At 35.8% G+C, this 22,304-nt stretch overlaps 1 protein-coding gene across 4 annotated transcripts in view; it reads left to right on the forward strand.

The window, feature by feature from the left end:
* Oxsr1 (oxidative stress responsive kinase 1) overlaps positions 1–22,304 on the forward strand; it is a 117,922-nt gene that overhangs the window by 85,984 nt on the left and 9,634 nt on the right. For all 4 annotated transcript variants that reach the window (XM_074059544.1, XM_074059542.1, XM_074059543.1 and 1 more), the window contains exons 11-15: positions 4,201–4,323; positions 10,347–10,382; positions 13,772–13,918; positions 15,859–15,923; positions 18,798–18,850. In XM_074059544.1, coding sequence (XP_073915645.1) covers positions 4,201–4,323; positions 10,347–10,382; positions 13,772–13,918; positions 15,859–15,923; positions 18,798–18,850 — 424 coding nt within the window. The remainder of the gene's footprint in view (positions 1–4,200; positions 4,324–10,346; positions 10,383–13,771; positions 13,919–15,858; positions 15,924–18,797; positions 18,851–22,304) is intronic.

Consider the following 22,304-nt stretch of genomic DNA (forward strand, 5'->3'; position numbering starts at 1 on the left):
TATCCTGTTGCAGAAGAAGCAATTGCACCAGGCCACTTTAGTGTTCCATAGATGGTGCTTGGATAACTGGATATCCACACACAAAAATGAAATTAAAGTTGAGTCTTTTCATCTTACTGTATTTTTTTAAAAGTAGCTTAAGTTGTATTGTGGACTGAAATGTAAGAGCTAAGACTGTAAAACACTTGGAAGAAAGTGTAGTACTTCTACTTCATATGTACTTGCTTCAGCTTTACTTGCTTTCAGTTAACAGTAGAACAAAAACATTAAATTGAAATTTTCAGAAGGAAACAATTAGTAAGTTTTAAATTGTATACTGTTCTGGGTAGCTTGCTAAAATCTGCTTTTGTCAGGTACCATCCCAGGTATGGATTTACCCCTTTGTCCAAGCATATCCACACTGTATACTACCTGTCCATTACCCACTTAGTCTTAGTTATCAGATTGACTGTCCTGTATCACAGTTCCTGTATTCAAGTAACCCTTATTTTACTCAGTAATGGACTTACAGTGCGAGAGTAGTGATATTGGCAATCTTATTGAGGTATTGTTATAATTGCTGTATTTTTTTATTCGTTATTATTGTTAATCTGTTAACTGTGCCTAGCTTATAAATTATCATAGTTCTGTGTGTATAAGAAAAAGCAGTTTATATAGGGTTCAGTACTATTTGTTGTTTCAGGAATCTTACTGAGGGGCTTGGAATATGTATTCCCCATGGATAAGGGGGAATTGTGTACTGGGGTAAATACTAGGTACCTTAAGTCAGGCCAAGCTTGCGAAGATAGGACACCAGTATACAAGGAGTCAGAGGAAAAATGGATTAATTGGCTTCATGAAAATAAAAAGCTTTTGTGTTTCAATAAACACCATCAAGAAAGTGAGGTAAGACAGAGGGTGTATTTAAAGACCTTGTATGTGATAAGGGACCTGTATCTAGACTACAAAGAACTCCTGCAACTCTATAATGAATAGACAACCTAGTTTAAAAAATGGGCAAAGGATATGAATAGAAATCTCTTCAAAGAAGAAATACAAATGGCCAAATACGCATGTAGAAAAATGCTCAGTATTAAAATAGCAAGGAGATAACACTTGGCACTTACGAGTGAAGCCATCATAAACAGACCAGTAATAACAGCAGTTCATTAGGATTTGGAGAAATTGGAGCCCTTATATGCTGCTGATAGGAAAATGAAATGATGCAATAACTTGGAAGAATAGTCTAGCAGTTCCTGAAGTGACTGAACAGTTGTTATACAACCTAGTAATTCGACCCTTAGCAGACCCAAAGGAGCTGAAAAACATATATACTTAAAAACTTGCAGTGTTTTTCAAAAAGTGAAAATAACTCAAATGTTGGTTGACTGATGAGTGGTATAAAATATGTCCATAACAATGGGATATTATTTGGTAATAAAAAAGAATGACATGTACATACTGCTCGGTTTGCAGTGGTTCAACTTAATTTTTAATTTCATGGTTGTGTAGAAGTGATGTACATCCGGGTAGAAACTTTACAGCAAAGGTAGACATGGTGGCATGCATGTCTCCCAGAATTTGGGAGGCTGAGGAGGAAGGATCACTTGAGTGCAGGAGTTTGAGACCAGACTGGGCAATATATGAGCTCCTATCTCGAAAAAGAAAAGAAAAACTGCTGTGACTTTGAATTTTGATCTTTTCCTGGGTTAGCAGTGTTTGGTACTGCACTCTCTTGAGCTGCTGGGTAGCAGCAAGCCACAAACCAGTCAGTCATGTGATCACCAGAATAAACAGTTGATACTGTGTTTACTAAGCTATTTTGTTTGTTAGCTTAGGTGTGTTAAATGCATTTTGACTTATATTCAGCTTACATTTTTAAACATAACCTTATCTGTAATGATACATACTGTAACATGGATGAACCTTTAAAACTTATGCTAGTAAGGGCTTTGCATGGTGGGCACATGCCTATAATCCCAGCTGATCAGGAGGTAAAGATTGGGTGGATCACCATTCAAGGACAGCTCAGGCAGAAAGTGAGAGAAACACCCCATCTCAATACACAAGATGAGTGTAGTGTTACATATGTATAATCCAAGCTCTGCAGGAGGCATATGTAGGTGGATCACAGTCCAAGGCCTGTGAGCTAAAAGTGCAAGACCTTATCTAAAAAACAACTAAAGCAAAAAAGGGCCAGGGGTGTGGCTCAAGTGGTAAAGTGCCTGCCTAGCAAGCACAAGACCCTGAGTTCAAACCCCAGTATAGCCAAAAAAGCAAAAGACAAAAAGAAGAAGCTGATAAAAAGCTAGTCAAAGAAATGTTATTACATTATCTGATTCCTTCTATGTGAAGTATTCAGAATAGGAAAATGCATAGAGACAGGGTGGATTAGTGGTTGTTAATACTGGGGGAATTGGAGAGAAATGGGCAGCAACTCTAATGGGTGTGGTGTAAATTTGATTGTAGCATGGTTAAACAGTACAAGTACACTAACAGTCATTGAATGCTATGCTTTCAGTGGGTCAGTTGTATGTTATATGAATTATATCTCAATAAATCTATTTTTAAAAAAGAAAGCCCTCCAGAGAATGTTACCACCACCAGTGAAAAAGCTCCGATAAATTTAAAACATAGTAGTGAAAAAATTCAGTAAAAAGATTGTAGGGTAATTTGAGGGAATTTCCCAGAAGAGAGAGCTAAAAGGCCTGGTAGCAGATAACAGAGGAGAAAGATTGGAAATATTAGAGAATCATTTGAGAAAGTTCAACATTTGAGTAAAAAGAATTCCAGAAAAGGAGAACTGAGAAAAACAAAAGACATTGTTGAAATAATTCAAGAAAAATTTCCACAACTATTGGCCATAAGTTTCCAGATTTGAAAGAATCTGAGTATCTAGAACAGTGAATAAAATAGACTAATACTGTACTGTTGTGGAAGGTCAGAATAATGGAAGCAAAAGAAAATCTTATAAGCCCGGAATGGTGGGGCACAGCCTGTAAACTAGCATTCAAGAAACTGAGGCAAGAGGATCACTAGTTCATGTCCAGCCTGCACTATACAGGGAGACCCTGTCTCAGAAAAAAAAAAAAAAATGAAAGCTCTTTTAGCCTTTCAGAGAAGAGAGGAGGTGTTAGAAAAGATCAGGAGTTACGATAGCCGCAGTAGCACCTCTGCAAGATAAATCAAGATAAACAGAGGAGCTCAATGACACAGTGGAGATAGATAACTATCTTCAAAATCAGAAAGTAAACTCAGACCCTTTTCTTAACCAAATCATGATTAAAATGTGGAGATGGATTTAATAAATGTTAGTACTAATACTGGAGGAAGTACTTATGCTCAAAACAGGGGAGTCAAGTGATCCAGGAAGCTCTGCCCTCTTAACTGATGGTGGGGTGCCATCTGGATAAACCATTCTCAGCGGAGGAGAGTTACCAATGAAGGTAACAAAAAAGACATGCAGCAAAAAGAACAAATCATAATATACCATAAGGCTCAGCAGTGAAGATGAAGTAGAGAATCATGTTAAATAAAACACCAAATATTAATCTTACCAAAATTATAATATCTTGAGAAAAAAGTAGAGGGTTCATAATAGAATGAAATTCTCATCTTCCATAGTTATGGAAGTTTCATACATACATACATAGTGGAAAGTTTCATACATAAAGAATTCCTAAAATAAAAAAAAATCAGGAATAATGTTAACATACACATTAGAGAGATGAACGTAAATTCCAAAAGAATAAACTAAAATGAATTAAGAGCGGTTATCTGTTGGAAAGATGGAGGTTTGGAGGTTAGGAAATTACTATGTTTCTTAACAAAACTTCCATAGCTCCAGTGCTCTTGAAGTATAATTTTGATTTCAACAATTAAAAAGGAAAAAGAATGTACTCTTTCTTGGGTTTATTTGGGGTTTTCAAAACCTCATTTTTTCTGGGCATTACAATGTTAGTCAAATTTAACCTGTGACTTCACATAAGAAGTATTTAACATTTGGACTCAGAGTATAGAAGTTTGTGATCAAACGTAACGGAGCTTATGAATAGAGAGCAAGTAAAGGGTGGAGGGTATCAATTTGTATGAGAGTACTTACAATTATAATAATTATCTAGTTAATTGGTTGAAGTGATATTGGGGAGAGAGATATGATTGAGTTTTTTGTGTAGTGTACATAAAACACCACCATAACCCACATCTTTTTCTAATGAGCAGGTTCGGAGAGTACCAGGTTCCAGTGGCCGTCTCCATAAGACAGAGGATGGAGGCTGGGAGTGGAGTGATGATGAATTTGATGAAGAAAGTGAGGAAGGGAAAGCTGCAATTTCACAACTCAGGGTAAGTTTTGTTAAACTGTATTCTTTAACTTGAACTTCCTGTGATTCTTGTTCATCTTAGCCTGCTAAAATACAAAGAATGCAAGTATTACTGACAGAATTTCCTTGAACAACTTGCTGACAGAGACAGTTAATTTTGCATTGCACATTGAACTGGCACATCTATTTGAAAGTGATAATATTTAGGGTATATAAAAACGACCCCAAATTGTCTGAGATGAAACGTATACTGGCTAGGATTAATGGCCATTTGGCCATCACAGAAGAGAATAATAGTGAACTTGAAGGCCTTTTATTATAAAACTTCGTCCATGAAGTCTCTTATCCTTCTACCTGAAAAAGAACAATGTACTACTTCTTTACTTGGTATATCCCAGATACCTGTCAGGTGTGTGGGTGTGTGGGCTGTGTGTGTTTGCTCATTTGCCAGAAAGCGGTGAAGACAATGGTCTTCTTTTTGGTTTATCACTCTTGTTTAAAGTTAATACCTCAAGTTGATTGTCAGATTTCATTCCCAAGGATAGAAATGTGTACAGATGCAAGTGTTTGAGGATACCATACTCTTGTCTGCTCGGTACCTTTCTTGTGTATGTGGGTGTGTGGGAAAGAAGGGGAAATTGGAGGGAGAGAGGAAAGAGGAAGGAAGGAAGAAAGGAAGAAGAGTGGGATATCCGGTATATTTCTACCTGCTTTTAGGACCTATACTCATTAGTATGAGCACTTATAACTCTTGGCTGATTAATGCTGAACAATTGCTGAACTTGTTTACCTAACCAGGCCTTTAAGTATAGTCCTTTTGCAGAGGTAAATTTATTAAAGCCTTGCCAGTGATTATCAGTAAAAATTAATTAAGCTCTATGCTTGGAAAAGCTGTGCAAAAGCTACAAAATGTAAGCATTCATTTACATATGATGATGAGTTTCATACTTCTTTGACAAAGGTGAGACTATGGCATCCTTTCTTCCTGAATTTTTTGTGACTCCTCCTTAAAGTCACATTGACACTGTCGTGTAATGAATGTTACATTAAAGCTACCAGGGGAAGTAGGAGCTACATGGACCTTGTAGTTCTATCTTCCTATGAAAGAGATGGCAATGCTATTTTCCTTCTAACAAATATTTGGAAAGATAAATTATATATCTTCACTGTGATTATTACTCTCTAGCTGTCTGCAAGAGAAATTTGGTAATTCCAAATTGGTTGTACTAGCTTTTTCATAACCTAATATGCTAGTACCTAAACAGCATAGAAAATGATACATTTTGACCATAGCCTAAGTATGGTCTTCAATGTTTCTTTATGTTATCTTTATAGATATTTTTGAGATTATAAATTCTAAGAACATTTAGCTTTAAAACTAAGTTGAATTGAACTAGGCATGGTGGTTCATAGCTGTAATCTCAATACTCAGGAGGCTGAGGTAGGTAGGTGGATCATGAGTTTGAGGCCAGCTTGGGCTACATAGCAAGTTCCAGGCCAGCCTAGGCTACATAGTAAGACCCCCATCTCAAAGCAAAGCAAAAAAGTTGAACTACATTAAATAGATCATTACCTGTTGGAGTGGGGTACATTCATAGTTTAATATTAGGAAGTTTCATATTCTTTTTTTCATAGATTCTAAAAAAGCCTTTGGCAAACTTTACATAGTTATAATACTCTTGTATAGTTGTGGGTTTTCATCTTTGTATTATTTTCCTTGTGCCCAAAGAAGTTCCCTTAAAATTTTTCGGTCATAAGTCTGCTGATGATCATTTCTTTCAGGATTTTTGACTGAAAATGTCTGTCATTTACCTTTTTTTTTAAAATATGTTTGTAGGTTGTAGAATTCTAGATTGGCAGACTTTCTTTCAGTATTTTTCCAATCAGTAAATCCTTATTGTTATGTCAGATAATTTTGAAGGTCTTTAAGCAGAATCAAATATAATTGTAATTCCTGACCTCAAGGACCTCCCATTGGTTTGAGGGATCACGTGTCATATTTATGAAAAGATAAATATCTTAACAAAGTGTCTGGTTTTAACTTTTTTTTTGGCAGTACTGGGGTTTGAACTCAGGGCCTCACACTTGCTAAGCAGGCACTCTACCACTTGAGCCACTCCACCAGCAAAGTGTCTATTTTTTATTTAACATTTCTTTGTCTGTTATGTGGTAATTTTTAATATTTATTTACTACTGAATTTTAATTAGATCCATCTAATTAGGTTTACATTTATCAAGTCCCAACTATTGTATAGGATTAGACATTTTAAAAGTTGACCTCAGTAGACACTACACTTTTCAGTCAAATCATTCTAATCTTATTGTGACTTTTTAAAGCATGTATATCTTTTATTGAGACACATTTGTACATCTATGTTTTGGGAATTATTACTCTACTAGTTATTTCGAAATACATCATTCATAGCTCAGTATTTTAATGATATTTTCCCACTATCTTCTTGCTTCCATGTTTCTGCTGAGAAATTTGGTGACAGCCTTCTTCTTGAAAATTTTCTCCTGTAAACGGTCTTAAGTAATTTGACTATGATGTGCTTAGGTATATTTTTTATGTTTCTTGTGCTTGGGGTTTGTTGAGTTTCCTGGATCTGTAAATTTTAAGTTTTGGTTTTTTTAATCAAGTTTGGAAAAAGATTAAGTCATTATATCGTCAACATTTTTTTCTGTCTTCAAATAACGTATATATTAGAGTATGAAAAATAATCTCAGTTCACTAATTGTTTTCATTTAAAAAATTTCTTTAGTCTCTTCATTAATTTTGCATAGTTTCTGTGTTATTTTTCAAGTTCCTTTTTCTTTTTTCTGTCATATCTCATCTGTTAATCCCATTCAGTACGTATTTCATGTCAGGCATTGTAATAGAGATGTTTATTTATTTATTTAGTTTTGCATCTTCCCTTTTTTTCTTTATGTCTTCCTCTTCTCTCTCCTCCCTTCTCCCTCTTTTCTTTCCTCCTTTCTCCTTCCTTCCCTTCTTGTAAATCTGGTTCCTGTTTATTGTGGCTAGAAGTGGAAGTTTACAATTGTATTTTAAGTGAAAATGTTACTACACTGAAGTAGAATAACAAGAACTAATCCAAGTAACCTATGAACACAATATGTGACTATTGGCTCTCAGTCTTAGCTAGAGTTGACAGGGAAAAGAAAGATGGCTTTTTCATAGTTATGTATGCAAAGCAATTCTGAACCTCTTGTAGCTGTATTATAGGATTGGGCAAAAGAGTAAATGTCTTGATGTTCTTGGGAGCTAGATTCTGACAATGAAAGAAGAGACACATGAATATGAAACGGCAAAGTGAGAAAGAATCTGTGGAAATGAATTTGATTGTGGGTATTAGTGTTAATTCATGTTTTCTAAAGTCATTGTATGTATGTAGTAAATTGTGTGTGTATGTATACTTGCATGTATTTCCCAGCTTTGTCTACTGAAGGGACTAGAGGTAAAGATACCTGAATAACGATAAGCATACCATGTGCCTAATGTTCTATAATGTCATTACCCAGTAAAAGAACCAGGGCTTTTTAAGAAACATTCAAGTTCAGGACTTGTGCAGGGAAAATATAAAATGAATCAGGAATATGTTCTCTTACCACTTAAAAAAAGAGATGTATACCCAAAAAGAAAAAAAGGATAATGACATAAGAGCCAGCTTGAATGACCTTGGATTGGCCAGATATGGTACTATTTAACCAAATAAATGCAGTAATGAATTATTAAATGTTTTAAAAATAGGACTCTGTGAGTTCATATGAATTGTAAATAGAAATGTAATCATATGAGGGGAAAGAGATGGTTCTTCATTCCAGTAGACTGCCAAGTACTGACTGGTAAATGTGGAGGAGTGTTGAAGATAGAAAAATCATCATTTTACAACCATCATCATAAAGATTGGATCAGGGAATAATCGTCAGTGAATGCTAAATATAGGAAGAAGTTTTGATGAGCAGAATATTTGCAAGGTCTTTTCCCACAAACTATGTATTAGTTGCAAGGATTTTGGAAAATACATTGACCAAGTGACTAAAATTAATCTCACCAATGTCATGCAGGTGAACATTTAATACCTGTGAAGTTTATATTGTGTAGATTTATAACTGGGAGCTCATCTAATTCTAATCATGAAGAAACATCAGGCAGTTGCATGTTTAGAAAGAAAACGTGAGCACCCAAATTGAGGTAGATAAGGAAGCCAAGGTTAATAATAGATGAATGTGCCCGGACTCTCTAGGTGTTCTTTGTATTGTTTTTATTGTAGCACCTTTTCTGTTAAAAAAATAAAAAACAGAAAAAGAAGATTTGAAATTATTTCCAAATGCAGAATTTTAAAATTGGGTTTTGATTTAGTGAATTTTCTGTGATATATTAGTTATTACTTGAACCTTGATTCTCCTTAATAAAATGATGATAAAAGCCTATGTTGGCCTTTTAAATAATCTTGACTAAATCTATAGTAAGGAGTATATACCATATTAAACTTGTTTAGAGTAAGCTTTTTGGGAAACTGTAGTATTTGGGTCCAGAATTACTATCAACTGTTATTCTTTACTAAATAAACTTATCTTATTTTAGACTATAATGGTGATTTTCAAATAAATGTTGGTTTATACCACGTACTTGAAACCTCATCTTGATTTGTATTAACATGTCAACTTATTTCCTCTAGCCATCTTTCTTTTTTTTTTTTTTTTTTTTTTGCTGTACTGGGGTTTGAACTCAGGCTTCATACTTGTTAGGTAGGTGCTCCACCATTTGAGCCATGCTTCCAGCCCTTTTTGCCTCTAGTCATTCTTTATTTTCAGATAACCTACATATATTTATGTGCCAGATCTCTAAATATAGCAACAGGAGTAAAGGTCGTAGACTTTTCCCCCTTCCTTTAATTGTACCAGTATATAGGGTACATTGTGAAAATTAAATACATGCATTCAGTGTGTAATAAATCACAGTAGTTAACATTTACATTTCCTTGAGCATTTGTTTTTAAATTTTTGATTAACATAATTGTACAAATTTCAGTCATGTTTAACATACCATACTAATCAAATCAGTAAATAATATTTCCATCTCCTTATCATTACTTTATGTTTGGATCCCTGGAACTCCTCTCTTCTATTATGCATAAAATATATAATAGGTAATCATGAACTATTTTGTTAACCCCACTGTTCTATAGAATACTGAACTTACCATTTCTGTATAGCAATTTTTGGGTACCTGTCATCCAACCTACCACTGTCTTACCCACCCACCCATCTTCCATAGCCTCTGGTTATCACTATTATACATTCTAGTTGATAGTTTTATTGTATTTTTGAATTAGCATACATTAACAATACAAGGGAGTTTCATTGTGATAATTCCGTATGTGCATACTGTATACCCCTCCATTATATTCCCATTCCCCATCTCCCACTTTTGCAAACAGTGTTTGGTGAGTTTGGTGTGTCTTCGTATGTATGTATCATACTTCAACCCTCTTCACTTCTCAGTATCCTTTTCTTTCCCTCTCCCCCTTCCCTTTGATTTCCCCCACTATCCTCATTTCACATTTTTCAACTTTCAGATCATTGTTCAATTTTGTCTCAAGACTTTTTCTCCATCAAAGCAAAGCCCACAGTCAGAATTCTGCATTAGATAATTAGCCTGAAGGTTTAGATTTGGTCTATCTTAGGTACATAATATAGTCATGGTTAGTAGAAAGTATTTTGCTTTGAAAATGATCTTCCCACTGCCTGAGAACTCACAACAGTCCTGTCATGTGTGCTTATAAATCTGAAATTGCAAATATTTTAAATGCAACAAATATAGTGATGCATTCTTTACAGGCTATTTAGACAAACACTATAATGGTATCATAACAGCTTTCTTTTTTCCAAAAAGTTTCACTAGAGTTGTTTGTGAGTTAATTTGTCAATCAGAATGAAATGGATTTGACTTGCCTTCAACATTACTTGCAGTTGCTTGAAACTGATTACAAGTAACCTAAGTTCTGAGTTAACAAGCATCTTTTCTTGTATTTCTTTTAGTCTCCCCGAGTGAAAGAATCATTATCAAATTCTGAGGTAAGTAATTGATATCATAGAGTCTTTGTTAAAACCTTCATGCTTCTGTGTGCTTAAATGGGAATGAGACTTTATAATAGTCAAATTTTAAACTTTGTCCTAAAGGCTCAGAATGTTCTTCCTTGCTTGACTTTATGACTTGCCTTTTTTGGCTTAGGCTGCTTGGAGTGGAAAGTAGTCTTTTTGCATTCATCTGTCCAGAGATTTGTCATATTGCCATCTTTCTTCTCTGAATTTTTTCTGGCCTTTTGTTGAATACTGGTTTTTGTGGGTTTTTTTTTTTTTTTTTACCTCAGTGAGATAGGAAATCCCACTGAACAGAATCTGGTTAGGCTGGCTTTGCTTATTCTCTCTGCCTGAATAAAACAGTATTTTCATGAGTCCATTCTTCTGTATATTCTTCCTTCTGGTAGCATCTTCCTTTCTGAACATAGTATTTGGTTTAATGGCATACAAATCTTGCTCTTAAATAATTCTTTCATTTCCTTTGTGTACATAGCATACTTTTTTTTTTTAGTAGTCCTGGGGTTCAAACTCAGCATCTTGTGCTTGCTAAGCAGGCACTCTACCATTTGATCCTCAGCCCCAGCCTGCATAGTATACAATTCGTATACACAATTATGTACATGATATGTGTATATAATTTTTAAGACTGATAGTAAATTCTGTTCTTTAACAACTTATATAAGAACCACTGTTCACTAGTATTTCTTGGTACATAATAGAATTGCATTTCCCTGACCCTTGAAATTGTACTTGGCCATGTCAGTTCTTCTAGCCAATGAAGAGCAAGCAGAAGGAAGGATCACCCTGGGATTCTCTGTGTTCTTTAATCCTGCCACCTTACCTGCATCCCAAATGAGAATGATGCTGAGTTTACTAACACTTGCTAGACAGGGATACCTTTCAAGTGTATGCAAGAAATAACTTTTACTTCAATCTACTAACATTTTAGGATTGTTTCTTCTGATTTCTCAGAAATTGAGAAAACATTTTACAGATTATTCAGAGGTTTTCTTTTCAGACTAGATGTCGTCTTAGATGCCTAAATAGCATCTCTATGTAAATTCTGTTCTCATGCTCATCACATTGCTTTTTAATTTAAGATAAAATTCACATAATGTAAAAGTTGTCATTGTAGTCATTTTTGGTTCAGTGTCATTGCATACATTATACTGTAGTATATCTATTAGCACCATCTGTCTTAAGAACTTTTCATCTTTCTAACTCTCTGTTTTCTTCCACTCTAACCCCTGGTAACCACCCTTCTAGTTTCTGTCTCTGTATTTGACTACTTTTTGTACTTCATATAAGTGGAATCATATATTTGTCTTGTTTTGACGGGTTTATTTTACCTAGCACAGTGTGCCCAAGGTTCATCCCTCTTATACCATGTGTCAGAATGTCCTTCTATTTTTAGGCTGAATAGTATTTCATTGTGTGTGTGTGTGTACCACACACACACATATACACATACACACAACATTCTATTTGTCAATGAACATTCGAATTACTTCTATCTTTTGACTCTCCTGAATAACGCTGCAGTGAACATGTGTGTACACATAACAAATATGTGCTTAAGACCCTGCCTTCAGCTTTTTTGGATATAGACCTAGAAGTGGAATTGCTGAATTGTATGGTAATTCTAGGATTTTGGTTTGGTTTGGTTGGGTTTTTGCTTTTAGACCAGCTTTTACTATGTAGCTCAGGCTGGAGCCTCACAGTCCTCCTGTCTCAGCGTCCTGGGTATTAGAATTATAGGCATGCACTACCATGCCTGGCTGTTTAGTTTTTGTTTCTTTGTTTTCTGGCCATACTAAGGTTTGATCTCAGGGCAGTTTGCTAAAGCAGGTGTTTAACCACTGTGGCCATGCCTCCAGCCCTTTTGGCTGTTTAGTTTTTTAAGGAATAACCATATTGTTATCAATTGAGCCTCTGCCATTTTATACTTCCATTAGGATTCCAGCTTTTCCACATCTTATTACATTGTTTTTTATAGCCTTTTTGTCTTTATTAATAGATAAACATATATGTGCATGCAATTTGGATGCTAACTTTTTGAAATAGTACTAATAATTATATTAACATTTTCAGAATTAATTTTAAAGTTCTACTTTTCTATCAAAGTGTAGGACCAATGAGCAACTTTTTCCTTCCTCTGCTATTTGATGTTAAATGAATACAAAATTTCACTCTCCAATCTCCTTAATTTTATTTATAAAATATCAGGCCTCTATTATTGCCCTTTGAATTTTTTTCTCTTTCAATAGTAAATTTTGGCCATTGCTTTGATAATTTTCCACTAATTTATACTTTTGAATGTATTTAACTTGTTTTTGTACTCAATATCAGTCTTTCCCCCAAATGAAATTTCTGAAGGATTTCAAGTCTAAAATAATATATACAATGTCTAGATTAATTATAAGCTTTACATCCCTCTTTTTGAGACATGATCTCATTATGTAGCACAGGTTGGCCTTGAACTTGATATCATCCTGGCAGATAGCATCACATGATGGGAGCATGTGAAAGAGTCACATTGCAAGAGGAGAAGTAAGAAACCTGGAGGGGCCCATCCACCCTCCCAGAAACTAGTCCATTCCTGTGAGACCAGCATTAATCCTTTCATGAGGGGGGTCCTGACCCAGTCATCTCCCTTTCAATGTTGGTATATTGAGGAATTCAGCCTCAACATGAATTTTGGCAGGGACAAACCATAGCACCCTGCATAGAAAAGTATAGTTTTATAATTTCTTATTACATACTTAAATTTGAATTTTAGAGGGAGCTGTTTTCCTGGGTAAAGAAGGTGGTATGGATGTGGTTATATGATACAAAGTGAAAGGAGCCAGACTCAAAGGCAGCATATTGTATGATCCATTTACATGAAATATCCAGAAAAGGCAAATTTACAGAGACTGACAGTAACACTGGTTTCTGAGGATTGGGTGCAGAAGCAAAACTTAACTATAAGAGAACAAGAAAACTTGGGGTTGAGAAAAGTATTGTAAAACTGGATTGTAGTGATAGTTGCACAGGTCTATAAATTGTGCAAAAATAATTTGAATTGTATATTTAAAATGGGTGAATTTAAAGGGCTATAAATTATAGTTCATAAAGTTGTTAAACGAAAAGTGGTGGTGCATTCCTGAAAGGTTGAGACAGGAATATCTCTAGTTCAAGGCCAACCTGAGCTACATAGAAGGATCCTTTCTCATAAAACGATAACAACAAACAAGAAAACAAAAACCCTAAAAGCCTAGAAATAGTTGACTTCCATTTGGAATTGATACATCCAGAGAAGTGATGACACAAAAACTACTTGAAAATGTCACCCTGTCAGGCTCCACTTGACTGTCAACACTGAATGTGTGGCTTTGTTGCAGCTCTTCTCATCCTCTGATCCCATGGGTAGTTTGCTCCAGGTTCCAGAACAGATTTCTGCTCATCTACCTCAGCCAGCTGGGCAGATACCTACACAGCCAACTCAAGTCTCTCTTCCACCCCCCGCAGAGCCAGCAAAGACAGCACAGGTAAAGTGGGGATTAATGATCGCCTTGTGGAGAGAGGAGAAAAGCCAATATTAATGTGTACTTTCAGGTTGGTGCTTTGTAGATTTTGAAACAAGTTTGAAATTCTGTCTTTACGATTTTAAATGTGCAGGTAAGTCTGACAAGGATCACATAGATTTTTAGGCAACAAAATAAGTTAATGATGAAAACATTCCAAATAGCAAAAATTTTTAACTGATGTCTTGTCAGTTCTGCATTAGATCATTAAGTTTCACTCAGAACGCAGCTGATGGAATTCACACTGAGACTAGAATATGTGCTGTGCTGTTTTTTCTCACTCACTTATACTTGTTTTTTCTTACTCTTTAAAGACATTTGTCAATTTTCTGAGGGTTGATTTTGTTAAAACTAGATGATATAATCTGTAAACTTAAGCAAACAAGCTTCCTTAAATGGTAATGTTCTGAAAGCAGCTGAGTGAGTGAGCCGTTGTGTGCTATGTAAATCCAGTTCTCCCCTCCAGAAACCTCTGATACCGCATATAACATGTGACCTTAATGCCACAAGGCTCAAGTAAGGGTTTTGGTGTCCATTCATTTATTAAATATTGGCATTTCATTTTTCTAACATTTTAGATGAAAAAGAAATAGAAATTGATTTGCACCCAGTATATTATCTTGTGTTCTGTCTTTGGAGACTGCTGCTCTGGGAACTTCCAGTTAGTCATAGTGGTGACTTCATTTGAACTTTTCATCACTCAAGCTTTTCATTTCTTCCTATCATATGGGAAAAAGCCAGGTGAATTAGGAAAACTGATGGAAAGATTGGATTTATTGTATAAATAAATGGAATGTGTGTGCTTCAGTAAGCAAGAGATAGCTATGCAGTTTTCAGAGAAATTTAGTTTAGCCCTAAAAACACCTGGAACCTTGCAGTGAATGGAATTTTGAGGGATAGCTATTAATTCCTACCTTGTGTGTTAACCTAACTTGTGTGTGGCAGAATTTTTTTTAATTAATGTGTATTAAATTGTACATAGGAAGAGGTTTCATCATGACATTCCCATACATTCATATAATATACTTGGATCATGTTCACCCAATCTTTTTTTTTTTCCCCCTAGGTGGATAGCACTGTTTTTTTTATTTATTTGTTTTGTTTTGTTTTTTTATTTCTTTTATTCATATGCACATATAATGTTTTGGTCATTACTCCTCCCTTCCCCCCCCCCCCGCCCCCTCCCTTTTCCCCCGCCCCCTCCCACACCCAGTCTTTTACTTTGTTGTTTTGCTTTGTTTTCGGTACTGGGGTTTGAACTCAGGGCCTACACCTTGAGCCACTCCACCAACCCTTTCTTTACCATGGGTTTTTTAAAGATAAGGCCTTGTGAACTCTTTGCCCAGACTGGCTTCGAACTGAGATCCTCCTGATCTCAGCCTCCTAAGTAGCTATGATTATAGGCATGAGCCACCAGAGCCCGGCTCTATTACTCTTTCTTATCTCCTGCTCATCCCTCCCTCTTTTCTTTTCCCTTCCACTCCCCTATTAGTCTCCCTTTTACTTCTCATAACCTGTTTGTTTTGTTTTACCTTAGTTCCCACAAATGAGAGAAAACATGCAATACTTGTTTTTGTAGGACTGGTTTGTTTCCTCTAGCATGATGAGCTGCAGTTCCATCCTGAGTAAAACTCCATAGTGTAGGGGCTAGCAGTGGGGCTCAAACAGTAGAGCACCTGTCTAGCAAGCACAAAATTCTGAGTTTAAATGCCAATACTGCCAAAAAAAACCCCAAAACAAAAAGCCCATTTTTTAAAAAATCCATTCTTTAATTAATGGGCACGTAGGCTGATTCCATAATTTGTCTATTGCTGCTAAGTGGCTGATTCCTCTGCAGATGAGCATTAGTTTTCTCCCCTGTTAATGTTCCAGGAAATGACTTTATACTTTTGAATGCATTCTAGGCTCTGTCTTCAGGACCAGGTTCCCAAGAAACCAAGATTCCCATCAGTCTAGTACTAAGATTAAGGTAAGTTTTAATGAGTACTCTGCAGATGTAATAGTCTGTGCCTGAGTATAACTGGGTAGGATTGTGTGTGCCCCAGCACCAGTTGCTGTTTGTAGGTGTTTTATTTTCCTCAGAAATAATACTGTCCAGTGTGAGGATCTGACTGTTGACTGGTACTGTGACTTAACTGATGAACATCCTCTTAGTTGTTTCTGCAGTAAGAGTAACCAGTGCATGCATTTGTAGTGTAGTTAATTTGGGTTAGAAAGCATAGTCTATAATTGAGGAACATTGTTAGGAGAGTAGCAGCACTAGCTGGCTTGTAGAGTGACTGTACAAACACCATGAACTCCAGGATCAACTAACTCGAGGGGAATGCTTAGTGACTGTGATCAAGCACACAAAGATGAGGAGAAAACGTCTAAATACATTTGTAGTTTCTTACTGTATGGCAAATGTTTTAATTGGTGGTTCATGAGAAGGCCTGACAGATTACTCAGCAGAAAGTGTCATGGGTAGCAGTCTGTTCATTTCAACCCTCGCACCTCCAGCAAGTATCTTCACCTTCCTGAAATGCATGGCTGTTAATTACTATACGACTTCAAAACAAAGTTCTTTAAATACAAGTGTACTCTTGATGTGCAGTTAAATAAGATGAGATTACCAAGACGTCCTACTAATCCAGAATGGATTAAGATTCTATACTTTTCCTGTCAGACTAACTGTGGTTGTTGTATTGTTCCAGTTAGGTTTCTTTTTATTCTTAAATGTACTTGACACAGCAATAATAAAATTTTTTTGAATGTTAAAAAAATGCATTTGAAAAAAAATATTGAAAAAAGTGCCATACAAATCAGCTATTTTTATTACTAACATTTTGTCACTGAATTACCATTGACTAATCCCTCCTCCAAATATGAATTCATAATTGTCTTCTTAATTAAGAGATACAGGCAGCAAGGGCTGTTTTGAGAGTCTTGCTTTTACCACCAGGGAGCAGTGTCATAAATATGAAGAAAGCAGATTTGGTTACTTTTCTTTTACAAAAACCTACTCAGTTAGCCTGGTCTTATCTCAAAAAGAGTAGGATGTCTTGGTAATCTCATGGTATTTAACTGTTCCTCAAGAGTACACTAGTATTTAAAGAACTTTGTTTTGAAGTCGTATAGCAATTAACAGCCATGCATTTCAGGAAGGTGAAGATACTTGGAATTGATGTGGTTTCCCATATTTGAGAGTAGTTATTTCATGACCAGTGTTTTAGACTATTTATGGAAGTAGAAGGCTGGACTCATTCTCCCTAAGGAAGACTTCAGAGTTAACTGAGCAGAAGAGATGATAAGAAACACCTTTAATCCAATTTGCCATGTTATTGTTTGCGATTGGCATGCTAGTTAAGTCACTAAACTTGTGCTGACCATTTCTACCTTAATTTTATTCAGTTTCCAGATAGAATAGACTGAGCAATTATATATTAAGTATAGACTATAACACTTGTGGAAGGATGCCAAGAAAGGAGAAAGTTAATTGCCTCTATTGACTATCAAGTTCAGGTTGGAAGTTGATTTGAGGTATCCATGTATATAACTAAAAGCTGATTTCAGGTAGTATACATACGTAAGTAGGTCTGTATGTGCCAATGTAGTGCGAGGGGGTTGTGAGGAAAAAGTCATTTGGGGTCAGTTGTGTTAGACATGAGAAGTTCTATTTTAAGCATAGTTTCAGTCATATTCTCAAATATATTATTTGCCAATTAGACCTAAATAAACACATTATTTTGTTTAGATAAGATGAATTTGGGTCCCAAGTGATCAAGCATGTATGCTTTTGGACAGAATGTTCCAATTTTTCCACCTTCAACTAGAATTTTCACAGAATCTGAAAGTTCGGTTTGTGGTTTGGTGATAGCTATAACTTTACCTCAGCAGTTACATGTTTGAGTCTCTGGAGTCATGTATTAACTCTGCTGCCAGTTTGGGTCCAATTCCTTTCCCCATCTTCTCTATCTAACTAAATCCTGTCCATTTATTAAGTTCTATCTAGAAACTACCTCTAAAATTTCCCCTAACTATCTCAGTTTTGTTTCTTCTCTGAGTACCTGTGGAATTTGAAGGAGCATCACGTATTTCATAAATAAATCTACCATAACTGATTGCTACTGGCAGGCAGGATGGCATAATGGACATGTATGCGTGGGGATAAGGATGAAAAAGTCATCCTTATCATTTTAATAACAGCTTCCCGTACTCTGAGAGATTTTTCCAAGTTTTATATGTTTATGTGTCCTAGTTCATTTTGTGTTGCTAAAACAGAATACTTGAGAATGTGAAATTTATAAAGAACAGCGATTTATTTATTATAGTTCTGCAAGCTGGGAAGTCCAAAGTGGAGTGGCCCATATCTGATGAAGGCCTTTGTGCTGCTTCATCTCACGGTGGAAGGACAAGAGTGCAGAAGAGAGCAAGAGGAGATCTAGCTTACTTCCTAACTAACTCATTCTCTAGCATTAATCTAGTCACAAGGGCAGATCCCTCATGACCTCTTAAAGGTCCCACTTACATTGGGGATTAAGTTTCCAAAATCTGAACTTTAGGAAGTTTATTCAAACCATCCTTTTAGTGGGAATGAAGATTGAAGCGGGCATTTAAAAATCTCAGTGGCATGAGATTTTTATATTAATTAAAGGGGAACATAAATTCAAACGGATATAGAATAATTTGATGGTAATGCTGAAGTTCAATTAGCTCTGAGCCCTGTAGAGTGAGCACATTACAAGAAATCGTATGATTTATGGGAACAGAAAAATATTTTCTAGGAATGGTCTTCTAATGTTGGTAGAACACATATGAATAAATGCAGAATTTCTTATTTTACTCATGCTGTTTTCTTTCACAGGAATTCCAAAAAAGAACTAAATGATATTCGATTTGAATTTACTCCTGGGAGAGGTGAGGCTTCAAAAAGATTGAAAACAAAATTACTTCTAATTTGTTAATTAATTAACTAAGCTTTGTTTTTATTTTTTAATTTTTTTTTTCATTTTTCTTTTATTATTCATATGTGCATACAAGGCTTGGTTCATTTCTCCCTCCTGCCCCCACCCCCTCCCTTACCACCCACTCCGCCCCCTTCCTCTCCCCCGCCCAATACCCAGCAGAAACTATTTTGCCCTTATTTCTAATTTTGTTGTAGAGAGAGTATAAGCAATAATAGGAAGGAACAAGGGTTTTTGCTGGTTGAGATAAGGATAGCTATACAGGGCATTGACTCACATTGATTTCCTGTGTGTGGGTGTTACCTTCTAGGTTAATTCTTTTTGATCTAACCTTTTCTCTAGTACCTGTTCCCCTTTTCCTATTGACCTCAGTTGCTTTAAGGTATCTGCTTTAGTTTCTCTGCGTTAAGGGCAACAAATGCTAGCTAGTTTTTTAGGTGTCTTACCTATCCTCAGCCTCCCTTGTGTGCTCTCGCTTTTATCATGTGCTCATAGTCCAATCCCCTTGTTGTGTTTGCCCTTGATCTAATGTCCACATATGAGGGAGAACATACGATTTTTGGTTTTTTGAGCCAGGCTAACCTCACTCAGAATGATGTTCTCCAATTCCATCCATTTACCAGTGAATGATAACCTTTCGTTCTTCTTCATGGCTGCATAAAATTCCATTGTGTATAGATACCACATTTTCTTAATCCATTCGTCACTGGTGGGGCATCTTGGCTGTTTCCATAACTTGGCTATTGTGAATAGTGCCGCAATAAACATGGATGTGCAGGTGCCTCTGGAGTAACAGTCTTTTGGGTATATCCCCAAGAGTGGTATTGCTGGATCAAATGGTAGATCGATGTCCAGCTTTTTAAGTAGCCTCCAAATTTTTTTCCAGAGTGGTTGTACTAGTCTACATTCCCACCAACAGTGTAAGAGGGTTCCTTTTTCCCCGCATCCTCGCCAACACCTGTTGTTGGTGGTGTTGCTGATGATGGCTATTCTAACAGGGGTGAGGTGGAATCTTAGTGTGGTTTTAATTTGCATTTCCTTTATTGCTAGAGATGGTGAGCATTTTTTCATGTGTTTTCTGGCCATTTGAATTTCTTCTTTTGAGAAAGTTCTGTTTAGTTCACATGCCCATTTCTTTATTGGTTCATTAGTTTTGGGAGAATTTAGTTTTTTAAGTTCCCTGTATATTCTGGTTATCAGTCCTTTGTCTGATGTATAGTTGGCAAATATTTTCTCGCACTCTGTGGGTGTTCTCTTCAGTTTAGAGACCATTTCTTTTGATGAACAGAAGCTTTTTAGTTTTATGAGGTCCCATTTATCTATGCTATCTCTAAGTTGCTGTGCTACTTGGGTTTCGTTGAGAAAGTTCTTACCTATACCTACTAACTCCAGAGTATTTCCTACTCTTTCTTGTATCAACTTAAGAGTTTGGGGTCTGATATTAAGATCCTTGATCCATTTCGAGTTAATCTTGGTATAGGGTGATATACATGGATCTAGTTTCAGTTTTTTGCAGACTGCTAACCAGTTTTCCCAGCAGTTTTTGTTGAAGAGGCTGCTATTTCTCCATCGTATATTTTTAGCTCCTTTGTCAAAGATAAGTTGCTTATAGTTGTGTGGCTTCATATCTGGATCCTCTATTCTGTTCCACTGGTCTTCATGTCTGTTTTTGTGCCAGTACCATGCTGTTTTTATTGTTATTGCTTTGTAATATAGTTTGAAGTCAGATATTGTGATACCTCCTGCATTGTTCTTTTGACTGAGTATTGCCTTGGCTATTCATGGCCTCTTGTGTTTCCATATAAATTTCACAGTAGATTTTTCAATCTCTTTAATGAATGTCATTGGAATTTTGATGGGAATTGCATTAAACATGTAGATTACTTTGGGGAGTATTGACATTTTTACTATGTTGATTCTACCAATCCATGAGCATGGGAGATCTCTCCACTTTCTATAGTCTTCCTCAATCTCTTTCTTCAGAAGTGTATAGTTTTCCTTGTAGAGGTCTTTCACATCTTTTGATAGGTTTACACCTAGGTATTTGATTTTGTTTTGAGGCTATTGTAAATGGAATTGTTTTCATACATTCTTTTTCCATTTGCTCATTGTTAGTGTATAGAAATGCTAATTATTTTTCTATGTTGATTTTATATCCTGCTACCTTGCCATAGCTATTGATGATGTCTAGAAGCTTCTGAGTAGAGTTTGTTGGGTCTTTAAGGTATAGGATCATGTCGTCTGCAAATAGGGATATTTTGGCAGTTTCTTTACCTATTTGTATTCCTTTTATTCCTTCTTCTTGCCTAATTTCTCTGGCTAGGAATTGCAGTAGTATGTTGAATAGGAGTGGAGATAGTGGGCATCCTTGTCTGGTTCCTGATTTTAGAGGGAATGTTTTTAATTTTTCTCCGTTAAGTATAATGCTGGCTGTAGGTTTGTCATATATAGCTTTTATAATGTTGAGGAACTTTCCTTCTATTCCTAGTTTTCTTAGAGCTTTTATCATGAAATGATGTTGGATCTTATCAAAGGCTTTTTCTGCATCTATTGAGATGATCAAGTGGTTTTTGTCTTGGCTTCTGTTAATGTGGTTTATTATGTTTATTGATTTTCGTATGTCGAACCACCCTTGCATCCCTGGGATGAAGCCTACTTGGTCGTGGTGAATAATCTTTTTGATGTGTTGCTGAATTCGGTTTGCCATTATTTTGTTGAGGATTTTTGCATCAATGTTCATTAAGGAGATTGGCCTATAGTTCTCCTTTTTGGAGGTGTCTTTGCCTGGTTTTGGGATAAGTGTAATACTGGCTTCATAAAATGTGTTTGGCAGTTTTCCTTCCCTTTCTATTTCATGGAACAGTTTAAGGAGGGTTGGTATCAGTTCTTCTTTAAAGGTCTGATAGAATTCAGCAGAGAATCCATCAGGTCCTGGAGTTTTCTTTTTGGGGAGACTCTTGATTGCTGCTTCAATTTCATTTTGTGTTATAGGTCTATTCAGGTGATTAATTTCCTCTTGGTTCAGTTTTGGATGATCATATGTATCTAGAAATCTGTCCATTTCTTTTAGATTTTCAAATTTATTTGAATATAGGTTCTCAAAGTAGTCTCTGATGATTTCCTGGACTTCCATGGTGTTTGTTGTTATCTCCCCTTTTGCATTCCTAATTCTACTAATTTGGGTTTTTTCTCTCCTCATTTAAGTCAGGTTTGCCAGGGGTCTATCGATCTTGTTTATTTTTTCAAAGAACCAACTTTTTGTTTCATTAATTCTTTGTATGGTTTTTTTGGTTTCTATTTCGTTGATCTCAGCTCTTATTTTTATTATTTCTCTCCTTCTATTTGTTTTGGGATTTTCTTGTTCTTGTTTTTCTAGGAGTTTGAGATGTATCATTAGGTCATTGATT

The sequence above is a fragment of the Castor canadensis genome, chromosome 17, assembly GCF_047511655.1.
Source record: "Castor canadensis chromosome 17, mCasCan1.hap1v2, whole genome shotgun sequence".
NCBI lineage: Eukaryota > Metazoa > Chordata > Mammalia > Rodentia > Castoridae > Castor > Castor canadensis.